We start from the raw sequence: 12,500 nt of genomic DNA, 5'->3' as shown, positions 1-12,500 counted from the left end.
CCACTGAGGTTTCATAACAAAGGTCCAACAGCCAATCAGAGCTGCTGTCAGCAGAGCTGCAGTGACAGCTCAGTGCATGCATCAGCAGCCCTGATAGAGCAGAGATGTACAGTACAGAGGGATTACACACACTCTGCAGGAAACAGTAACAGACAAGGAATAAAATAATAAATCAGCCTGAAACCATATGTTATAGCTTTAGTTGCATAATAATAGGACAGGGATTATTTATTTATTTTATTGTTTATCCAACAGGAACAAATGGTGGTTAAAGCTTGATTTAATCGGCCGTTCCTGGCCGTTTGTTTTCATTGACACAGACTACTTACTGTATTATACTGTATACTGTACTGTATTATTATTACCGGTCTGTCAGTTTAGTCTACCTGAAGGTTATTGTGCATCGCACTGAGCTTTTTACATTCACATTTCAGCAGCAATTAAAATTAGACTGGGAAAAGTCCATACTATAGTCTACAGTACACAGAGAAACAGGATGTGCACATTTGTGTTTACAGTAACTGATATGTGTAGCGATGTGTTACAGGTACTGTAAACACATAATTCACATTTGAGCTTTCATGTAAAGTCATATTCAGTGAGCAAACATTTTGCACATTTTTAAAAAAGTTGTTGTAGTTCAGTAAAAATCAACTAATTGTACGTATGTATGTCTGGTAGATTTTGTCGCATAAGAATGCATGCTCACGGGGAATCTCTAAAGTATAGAGACCATGCAGTCTAGACCTGCTCTAAGTGTCTAGAGATAACTTCTGTAATGATTTGATGCTATATAAAAAATGCATTTAATTGAATTTTAATAATTGAATAGATAACTTTGCATGTGACGGCTCAAATGATGAAAGAGTGTTTAGAAGTTGTGAAGAGGACGACAGTTTCGCTGAGAATCAACTCATCAGTTTTAATCAATAAGACGTGTGCACGTGGTTATTGTGCAAATAACAAACATTTTACTATTTGCACACATGTACCAACACACGTACAATTTGCTTGATTGAATGAGAAATTCTAATCTGTTGTGAACAACAAACTAATTGTTCAGAGATTTGAACTCATAAAATGTATTCTCATCTGATGAGAATTGAGCCAAAATGAACGAGAGAAACTGTAAAATGTTTTAAAATACGACTCTCTGATACAAAGCTGTAAGAAATACCTCCTAGCTTCCATCATGTGTTAGATTGTTTTCAGCTTTTATTGCTTTAAGATAAACAACAATAATAAGCAGAGTAATGGTGAAGAGGCCTCAATACGGTATTTACATTCTCTGTTAATAATAATAAACATAATAGCAGTATTTAGTAGTTATAGTACATTCTATTGTTTATAGTTTTGTGGTCACTATGTTTACATTCCTGGAAGAGGAAGTAGAGTATACAGCGTGGTGATACTGTACGTCATCACGTATTCCCGTCTGGACCAATCAGAGCGGAGGAGCATAGAGCAGTCCCGCGCCCGCTAAAAGGGATTTGACAGTTGTCTCGAGCTGGTCGTCCGGAGAGGACACGGAGACAGAGACAGAGACACGGAGACAGAGACACGGAGACAGAGACAGAGACACGGAGACAGAGAGGAGACACGGAGACAGAGAGGAGACACGGAGACAGAGAGGAGACACGGAGACACAGAGGACAGGACGGAGACAGAGAGGAGACACGGAGACACAGAGGACAGGACGGAGAGTAGACAGAGAGGAGACACAGAGGACAGGACGGAGACACGGAGACAGAGAGGAGACACAGAGACACAGAGAGGACAGACAGAGACCATGGCCGCGGCGGTGACGGCGGTCAGCGGTAAGAAGCCGTTCTGTCCCCGGGTCTCCGGTCCTCGGAGCCGGGAGGTTTCCCGCCGGAGAGCCGCCGCGCTGCTGTTCCTCAGCAACATCTCTCTGGACGGAAGACCCGCTGGACCCGCAGAGACACAGAGACCCGAGACCAGCTCAGAGCTACCGGGGACCAACGGAGGCTACGGGACCTTCACCTGCACCGGGAACCAGACCCAGACCCTGTCCCTGGTACCAGCACCGAGGACCGGACCGGGGCTCCTCAGCATCCCCCCCATCCTGGTCCTGCCGTCGGACCCGTCGGACCCGTCCTCCACCGAGCTGCTGCTGGAGGACACAGCCCGCAGAGCCTCGTCTCCTCTACCGGGGACCAGGACCCTGCTGTCCCTGTCCCCGTCCCCATCCCGGTCCAGCCTGCTGTCCCCGTCCCCGTCCCGGTCCCCGTCCCCGTCCCGGTCCCCGTCCACCGCCAGCCTGCTGCCGTCCCCGCTGGGACCAAGGAAGTCATCCACGCTGCTGTCTGTCCAGAGCTGCAACTCGGTGTCCTCAGAGCCGAGACAAAGGTAAGACACACGCTGAGTTCCTGTCCTTCTACCGGGGGACGGTCCTCCTACTGGGGGGACGTTCCTTCTACCGGGGGGCCGGGAGGACGGTCCTTCTACCGGGGGGACGGTCCTCTTACTGGGGGGACGGTCCTCCTACTGGGGGGACGTTCCTTCTACCGGGGGGCCGGGAGGACGGTCCTTCTACCGGGGGACGGTCCTCCTACTGGGGGGACGTTCCTTCTACCGGGGGGCCGGGAGGACGGTCCTTCTACCGGGGGGACGGTCCTCTTACTGGGGGGACGGTCCTCCTACTGGGGGGACGTTCCTTCTACCGGGGGGCCGGGAGGACGGTCCTTCTACCGGGGGACGGTCCTCCTACTGGGGGGACGTTCCTTCTACCGGGGGGCCGGGAGGACGGTCCTTCTACCGGGGGGACGGTCCTCCTACCGGTGGACGGTCCTCCTACCGGGGGAGGACCTTCTACCGGGGGGGACTGTCCTTCCACCGGGGGGACTGTCCTTCTACCGGGGGACGGTCCTTTCTACCGGGGGGACTGTCCTTCCACCGGGGGGACTGTCCTTCTACCGGGGGATGGTCCTTCCACCGGGGGGACTGTCCTTCTACCGGGGGACGGTCCTTCTACCGGGGGGGACGGTCCTTCCACCGGGGGGACTGTTCTTCTACCGGGGGGACTGTCCTTCTACCGGGGGACTGTCCTTCCACCGGGGGGACTGTCCTTCTACCGGGGGACGGTCCTTCCACCGGGGGGACTGTCCTTCTACCGGGGGGGACGGTCCTTCCACCGGGGGGACTGTCCTTCTACCGGTGGACGGTCCTACTAACGCGGGACGGTCCTTCTACCGGGGGGCCGGGAGGACGGTCCTCCTACCGGTGGACGGCCCTCCTACCGGTGGACGGTCCTCCTACCGGGGGAGGACCTTCTACCGGGGGACGGTCCTTCTACCGGGGGGGACGGTCCTTCCACCGGGGGGACTGTCCTTCTACCGGGGGACGGTCCTTTCTACCGGGGGGACTGTCCTTCCACCGGGGGGACTGTCCTTCTACCGGGGGACGGTCCTTCCACCGGGGGGACTGTCCTTCCACCGGGGGGACTGTCCTTCTACCGGGGGACGGTCCTTTCTACCGGGGGGACTGTCCTTCCACCGGGGGGACTGTCCTTCTACCGGGGGATGGTCCTTCCACCGGGGGGACTGTCCTTCTACCGGGGGACGGTCCTTCTACCGGGGGGGACGGTCCTTCCACCGGGGGGACTGTCCTTCTACCGGGGGGACTGTCCTTCTACCGGGGGACTGTCCTTCCACCGGGGGGACTGTCCTTCTACCGGGGGACGGTCCTTCCACCGGGGGGACTGTCCTTCTACCGGGGGGGACGGTCCTTCCACCGGGGGGACTGTCCTTCTACCGGTGGACGGTCCTACTAACGCGGGACGGTCCTTCTACCGGGGGGCCGGGAGGACGGTCCTCCTACCGGTGGACGGCCCTCCTACCGGTGGACGGTCCTCCTACCGGGGGAGGACCTTCTACCGGGGGACGGTCCTTCTACCGGGGGGGACGGTCCTTCCACCGGGGGGACTGTCCTTCTACCGGGGGACGGTCCTTTCTACCGGGGGGACTGTCCTTCCACCGGGGGGACTGTCCTTCTACCGGGGGACGGTCCTTCCACCGGGGGGACTGTCCTTCTACCGGGGGACGGTCCTTCTACCGGGGGGGACGGTCCTTCCACCGGGGGGACTGTCCTTCTACCGGGGGGACTGTCCTTCTACCGGGGGACTGTCCTTCCACCGGGGGGACTGTCCTTCTACCGGGGGACGGTCCTTCCACCGGGGGGACTGTCCTTCTACCGGGGGGGACGGTCCTTCCACCGGGGGGACTGTCCTTCTACCGGTGGACGGTCCTACTAACGCGGGACGGTCCTTCTACCGGGGGGCCGGGAGGACGGTCCTCCTACCGGTGGACGGCCCTCCTACCGGTGGACGGTCCTCCTACCGGGGGAGGACCTTCTACCGGGGGACGGTCCTTCTACCGGGGGGGACGGTCCTTCCACCGGGGGGACGGTCCTTCTAACGCGGGACGGTCCTTCTACCGGTGGACGGTCCTCCTACCGGGGGAGGACCTTCTACCGGGGGACGGTCCTTCTACCGGGGGGGACGGTCCTTCCACCGGGGGGACGGTCCTTCTAACGCGGGACGGTCCTTCTACCGGTGGACGGTCCTTCTACCGGGGGGACGGTCCTTCTACCGGTGGACGGTCCTTCTACCGGGGGGACGGTCCTTCTACCCAGGGGACGGTCCTTCTACCGGGGGACGGTCCTCCTACTGGGGGGACGTTCCTTCTACCGGGGGGCCGGGAGGACGGTCCTTCTACCGGGGGGACGGTCCTCCTACTGGGGGGACGGTCCTCCTACTGGGGGGACGTTCCTTCTACCGGGGGGCCGGGAGGACGGTCCTTCTACCGGGGGACGGTCCTCCTACTGGGGGGACGTTCCTTCTACCGGGGGGCCGGGAGGACGGTCCTTCTACCGGGGGGACGGTCCTCCTACCGGTGGACGGTCCTCCTACCGGGGGAGGACCTTCTACCGGGGGGGACTGTCCTTCCACCGGGGGGACTGTCCTTCTACCGGGGGACGGTCCTTCTACCGGGGGGACTGTCCTTCCACCGGGGGACTGTCCTTCCACCGGGGGGACTGTCCTTCTACCGGGGGACGGTCCTTCCACCGGGGGGACTGTCCTTCTACCGGGGGACGGTCCTTCTACCGGGGGGGACGGTCCTTCCACCGGGGGGACTGTCCTTCTACCGGGGGACGGTCCTTCCACCGGGGGGACTGTCCTTCTACCGGGGGGACTGTCCTTCTACCGGGGGACTGTCCTTCCACCGGGGGGACTGTCCTTCTACCGGGGGACGGTCCTTCCACCGGGGGGACTGTCCTTCTACCGGGGGACGGTCCTTCTACCGGGGGGGACGGTCCTTCCACCGGGGGGACTGTCCTTCTACCGGTGGACGGTCCTACTAACGCGGGACGGTCCTTCTACCGGGGGGCCGGGAGGACGGTCCTCCTACCGGTGGACGGCCCTCCTACCGGGGGACGGTCCTTCTACCGGGGGGACGGCTCCACCGCCAGGTTACCTCCATACCATAACGTTACCACCATACCATAACATTACCACCATACCATAACGTTACCTCCATACCATAACGTTACCTCCATACCATAACGTTACCGCCATACCATAACGTTACCGCCATACCATAACATTACCACCATACCATAACGTTACCACCATACCATAACGTTACCTCCATACCATAACGTTACCTCCATACCATAACATTACCACCATACCATAACATTACCACCATACCATAACGTTACCTCCATACCATAACGTTACCGCCATACCATAACGTTACCTCCATACCATAACGTTACCTCCATACCATAACGTTACCACCATACCATAACGTTACCTCCATACCGTAACGTTACCTCCATACCGTAACGTTTCCTGTCCGTGACAGAGTTAGCATGCAGCTTTAGCTCTGCTCTGTGTAGCTCTGCTTTTCCTGTCAATGTGTGAAACCCAAAGTGTTTCCATCCTTTACTGGATGTGTAGTGTTTACCACGCTGGATTTAACATGGGAGGGTGCAGGTCGTATCCACGACGACCCTCCAACGGTTTAGACTCTCTGAGGTTTGTTTTGGTTGACGGATACGGAACGGATATGACGTCACGTTACTCAGACTACCACAATAAAAGCGGTTACTTCCTTCTACCTCCACAGAGACTCAGATGAAGCAGATAGATCCATTCTGGTGTTAAAACGTCTGTTAAGAAATCATAAAAAGAAACATCATGATATATATGTGAATGGATTTTGTTTTATATGGTATTGAAAAGTATTGTTTGGGTATCTGTACCCATACTTTAGAGGACGCTCATACCTATGGACTATGGTCATTTCAGGCACATTGTTTCACTGTAATACTGATACAGATAATACATTTAATACAGATAATGTGCATTTTGTGCTGTTTTTCTAGAGCTCTAAACTAACAAGCATCTGTGAGTCTGAGTTGATCTGATCCTGTAATATCAAACAGCATCAGTGTTTATTAGAGAGTTGGACAGAACAGTTTATCTGACAGTCTGAATGAGACAACCCTCCACCTCCCCCCTCTAAAAGCACAAACATATCTATCTCTTATAAATACATCATATAATGCAAGAATACCAATCATATGTTTATTGTCAGCCTTGTTAATAACTGTGAGCTCGATCTCATAGTGTCACAGGAAACATCATGTTAAAAGTAGTGGTCTGCTGGAGGAGCTGAGAGGAAGTGAACCTGAGGACGGTTAAAACCGCTAACAGATGACATGAAGTGGAGCCGTGTTCAGTGGCACAGTAACCCAGAAATATTTACTACAGTAACTCAGGATTAGTCTGGATTCTCTCTCCAGAGAGACGGAGAGAGACGGAGAGAGAGATGGAGAGAGAGACGGAGAGAGAGACAGATCTGAGTTGGCTGAGAACAGAAAGATAAATCAAGAAGAGGGATGAATTCATAATAACTGTTAGGGGTGGGAAACAAAATCCATTCATCTATGTATCGTGATTTTTTTTTAGATGTTTTACTGCCAGAATGGATATATCTGTGTACATATTTATGTCCTCTGCATTGAAACGGCCCCGATGGAGCTGACCATGGATGGATAAAGAGAACGGAGCTGACGGGAGAGCTAGAGACCACCTTGGAGAAGTTACAGGAAGTAGACACGTGGGACTACGTCCGCTTTTCAAAATAAGGTGTTAACAAAGGGAACTGTAGATACTAAATACATCTATGGAAATCAGACTGATGGATTATATTCACCAGAAGTATAAAACATTACATGGCCCTTATAAATTAAAAAGAAAATCCCACTAATCTGTGAGGGAAATGTCTTTATTCTTTGATTTCTGGGTTGCTGGTTAATAAATGTAATCAATAATTCCTGACAATGATCCTGATAGAAAAATAGTTAGTAAACTTGTGTTTGGTGGATTATTTCTCTGTTGTATCAATGCTAATGGTCATTGTATTTTACATGGTTGGAAAGCCTGTTTATTTACCTTCACAATGATGTCACACTTGTAAGGATCATGCATTTGTGGGATGAGCAGCACAGCTGATTATGCGGGGAGCGCCCAAGAAAAATGTTCCAAAATGCTCTGCCAATGGTAAACAGTGTATTCTCCTGTTGGTATTGACTCTTGTTGTGAGTTGTTTGGTGGATTGGATGATTGAACTCTATCAGTAACAAAGAACAAACGAGACATATTGGCAATTTTACACTTTATTCATTGAATCCACCGTCAGGAGCCTCAGTAGCGGTGGAAGATCCATACGCAGCCACAACAGCCTGGCACCTCCTCCTCATGCTGGTCACCAACCTGGTCACACGTTGCTGTGGGATGGCGTTCCATTCCTCAACCAGGATTGGTTGCAGGTCAGCCAGCGTGGTTGTGTTGGTCACTCTAACACGTACAGCACGCCTAAGCTGATCCTACAAGTGTTGAATTGGGTTGAGGTGTGGACTCTTGGCAGGCCGTTCCATTCTCTCTACTCCCACATTGTGGAGGTAGTCTGTGATAACCCTGGCTCTGTGGGGGGGGGGGCGTTGTCATCTTGGAGGATGAAGTTAGGTCCCAGATTGTGGAGATATGGGATCACCACTGGCTGCAGAGACTCATCCCGATATCTCACTGCATTGAGATGGCCTTCAATGATGACAAGCCTTGTTTTGCCAGTGACATCATTGAGGGAACACACAACCTCGTTGGCTGACCTGCAACCAATCCTGGTTGAGGAATGGAACGCCATCCCACAGCAACATGTGACCAGCAAAATGCGGAATATCGGCCGATAATATCGGCCAGGCCGATAATCGGTCGATCCCTAGTGTATTGTCCAAACCCCACCTTAATTATAAGTGACTGACGGAGACAACCCTTTTTAAACTGGTCCAGTATTAATGGAGAACGCTGTAACCAGCTGTAATGTGATCATCTGGTTCAACCCCGTACCGTCAGTTTACGTCCACTAACAGTGTTGTCACTGACGGACGCAGACTGTTCTTATCAGAGTATGACCACATCATGGAATGGGGAACTACAGAGAAATAAGACCTTGTTCTGACCTTTCACTTCCTGTTTGTCATCGTGTCATGTGACCTGTTGACAGAAGACGGCGGTGTGATAACATGAGTGAGAGAGGAGAGAGGAGTGAGAGGAGAAGAGAGAGGAGTGAGAGGAGAGGAGAGAGAGGAGAGAAGAGAGAGTGAGAGAGGAGAGGAGAGGAGAGAATAGTGAGAGAGGAGAGAGGAGAGAAGAGAGAGGAGAGGAGAGGAGAGAATAGTGAGAGAGGAGTGAGAGAGAGGAGAGAAGAGAGAGGAGTGAGGAGTGAGAGAGGAGAGGCCCTCACTTTCATTGCACCACGGGGTTTTGCTGTCACCCTCTGACTCGTGCGTGCGTTAGACTCCTTGGTCCGTGTTTCAAGACGGGTCGGGTGGGTTGCCGACATCGCCGCAGACCCCTGGCGCCTTTTACGTGGTCCGAACCCGGATCTGGCGGCACAACGCGGTTCGGGCGCACTGCAGTCGCAACCGCACCTAGAGCTGGTGGCGGCGCACCACCTTGTATACAGGACTCCCCAGCCTGCCGTGTGTCGCTCACACCCTCCAGCTGGCTGTTAACGAGGGTCTTTTGGCACAGAGATGTACTCGTATCGGTACTCGGTATCGGAGAGTACCCAAATGTAAGTACTTGTACTCGGTCTGAAATAAAGTGGTATCGGTGCATCCCTTGTTTCAGGAAGAGTTGTCCCCGTTAGACACTGAGACACAAACACATGAGGAAAAAGGCTCCGGGTTGAAATATACCAGAGTTGCCCTTTAAGCGTCCTCATGTGGCCGTGGTTCAGACTCTGATGGATGGATGAGCTTTGTCACCGTGTTGGCAGCGTGTCAGACCCGGAGAATGTCACCACCCCACCCCCCCCCACCCCCCCGCTGTGATAATGACTGCTTAACCTATTTACACCTAACAAGAGGCTGAAGTGACCAGCAGATAACAGCTCATCAGTCAGACTACAGCTCCTGCTCTGTCACTTCATCCACTCTATTATAATAATAACAGGATAACACTCACTGTGTTATTATATCTCACTGTGTTTCAGGCCCACATGGTTGTTGTCAGTGTTACCGATGAGTCTAATTCACACTTAGTGACAAGAAGACTGCTATGTGAGGTTTAAAAAAAAGTCTTCATTTGCAAAGTGCTGCTTATTATTATTGATTATTACAAGGCTGTATTGAATACTAGATTCTGATTGGTCAATCACGGCATTCTGCGGTCTGTAATTTCTGTATAGCAGACCGTCGCTTCGTATAACACACCGTCGCTACGTATAACAGACCGTCGCTTCGTATAACAGACCGTCGCTACGTATAACAGACCGTCGCTTCGTATAACAGACTGTTGCTTTGTATAACACACCGTCGCTACGTATAACAGACCGTTGCTACGTATAACACACCGTCGCTACGTATAACAGACCGTCGCTTCGTATAACAGACTGTTGCTTTGTATAACACACCGTCGCTACGTATAGCAGACCATCGCTACGTATAAAAGTCCGTTGCTACGTATAACAGACTCATGTACTGATGTCTCTGAGTTATAGCTGTACTGATGTAGAACTCTAGTCTAGTTAAAGGGAGAGCTCTGGCTGAAGGAGCTGCTGTTGAGTTTCCTGTGCTGACGGTTGGTCGGACTGAAGCGGTTTAATGTTAACCAGAGCGGCCGTCTCTCGTCACCTACACACTTCCTGGTGTGATGAATTAGACCGCCGTCAGATCCGATCATCAGTCACGCTCTGTTTAGCCTCGCTGTCTGTAGCTCGGCATGTGAAGTTCTGCCAGCCGGCTAACCAACCAGCCAACAGGAACTCACTCTGAGACTCTGAGACTAGATTCATTTATTTCTACAGCCAGTAAATAGAAACATACAGATATATACAGATATATACAGATATATACAGATATATACAGTACACAAGTAGTTCACTAAATCTTTATGTGAGCACTCCGGACTTTAACTTTAACTTTGTAAAATCTCTAAATGAATCCAGTAAAATGTTTGATTTTCAGCATGTCTGTAGTCAGAGATGTCCTGAAGTCAAATAGATCAGGATCATTGTCAGGAAATTATTGATTACAGCAACCCAAAAATCAAAGAATAAAGACATTTCCCTCACAGATTAGTAGGATTTGCTTTTTAATTTATAAGGGACATGTAATGTTTTATACTTCTGGTGAATATAATCCATCAGTCTGATTTCCATAGATGTATTTAGTATATACAGTTCCCTTTGTTAACACCTTATTTGTTACTTATCCATCCATGGTCAGCTCCATCGGGGCCGTTTCAATGCAGAGAACATAAATGTCAGCATCTGGGTGCTCTACAGTCGTAGCGTCGGACCATTTGACCACGGAGACGAGAGCGACGGCCGGCTTCACCGCCACGTTACCGCCATACCATAACGTTTCCTGTCGGTGACAGAGTTAGCATGCAGCTTTAGCTCTGCTCTGTCTAGCTCTGCTTTTCCTGTCAATGTGTGAAACCCAAAGTGTTTCCATCCTTTACTGGATGTGTAGTGTTTACCACGCTGGATTTAACATGGGAGGGTGCAGGTCGTATCCACGCTGACCCTCCAACGTTTTAGACTCTCTGAGGTTTGTTTCGGTTGACAGATACGGAACGGATATGACGTCACGTTACTCAGACTACCACAATAAAAGCGGTAACTTCCTTCTACCTCCACAGAGACTCAGATGAAGCAGATAGATCCATTCTGGCATTAAAACGTCCATTTTGAAATCATAAAAAAAAAATCTCGATACATAGATGAATCCATTTATTTTCCCACCCCTAATAAAACACTTTAATTAAATAAGCCGTGTTGTAATTAAAAGAGCGCAGGCTAACTTCAACTGATCATGAGATGAAGTGCATCCAGATCTCTGTACGGGTGTTTAGTAGCTGATTATTAGCTGTGTGAAGGTAAACCTGCAGTAATATCAGGTAGGACTGAAGGTACCAGTGTATCAGTGTAGGTTAACCTGTGACTGACCCAGCAGGGAACACACTAAGACTCTGCTGACCTACCTGTCAGTCAGGTGAGGACCTGACCTCTCCCCTACAGAGGTCATGTGTTCCCCAGCTGACATCATGGAGTCAATGACGTCGTAGACTGATGTAATGAGGGTTGTTCCTGGTTTAAATTAGGATTAGGCGTTTCCCCCGATGACATCAGGCCCTAAAGACTCTCATTATAAAGATTCATGAAAGAGTCTCAGAGGTTCCTGTTCAGCCTGGAGGAGATGAAGCGTAGGAGTAGTTACTGTGTTAAACCTGAGGAGGAGGAACCAGAGCTTCTCAGTAAATATCCACCAAATGAGGAACTGAAGCTCTGAAAGTTTGTACTAACATTTATCACCAGAAATTAACAATTTTCAGGCTAAAAGAACGTTGAAATGTCTTCAGTCCCGTCCTGTGACCGTTACCACGGCTACAGTCTGTGGAACCGTGTTTCTTACTGTTATTTTGTTAAACTCCTTCACATCTATGAACACTGAGCTGCTTTGTTCCTGAAACTGTGAGCTGAACTTGTTGCCTGAAGCAGAAAACTTATCAGATTCAACAAGAAACACTGATTACACACACACACACACACACACACACACAGATGTAATCTGACTGACATCAGTGTGTGTGTTTGTCTAAACATGTCGGACTCTCCTTTGGTATCAGAGCTGAACTCTCTCAGGCTGGTTATGCTCTGTAGTTCATGTCTATATCCACCACATCAGTTGGTATGTAATCCACCTATCCGTGAAACAGGAAGTATGTAGAGCGCCGTGCGGCGTGTAGCTGTGAAGGGAGGAGGAAGGGGTGGACTCTCACCAGGAAATCGGCGTACGTTTCCCGTCTGAAACCAGAAGTCAACGTTGAGTTATTTGTCAGGTGAACTTCTGTAGTTCTTTTAACCCAGACCACCATGTTTTTACTAAACCGAACTAAGTAG

General features: G+C 51.0%; 1 protein-coding gene across 1 annotated transcript in view; it reads left to right on the top strand.

The window, feature by feature from the left end:
* Window positions 1–1,653: 1,653 nt before the first annotated feature.
* Window positions 1,654–12,500, top strand: part of LOC141773330 (CDK5 and ABL1 enzyme substrate 2-like) — a 33,197-nt gene continuing 22,350 nt past the window's right edge. Inside the window, exons 1-2 of the mRNA XM_074645237.1 lie at window positions 1,654–1,703; window positions 1,766–2,370. Of these exons, the coding sequence (XP_074501338.1) occupies window positions 1,790–2,370 (581 nt within the window). The 5' untranslated portion in view covers window positions 1,654–1,703; window positions 1,766–1,789. The remainder of the gene's footprint in view (window positions 1,704–1,765; window positions 2,371–12,500) is intronic.

This window comes from Sebastes fasciatus, chromosome 8 (genome assembly GCF_043250625.1).
Source record: "Sebastes fasciatus isolate fSebFas1 chromosome 8, fSebFas1.pri, whole genome shotgun sequence".
Taxonomy (NCBI): Eukaryota; Metazoa; Chordata; class Actinopteri; order Perciformes; family Sebastidae; genus Sebastes; species Sebastes fasciatus.
This window is presented reverse-complemented; position numbering and strand designations above follow the sequence as displayed.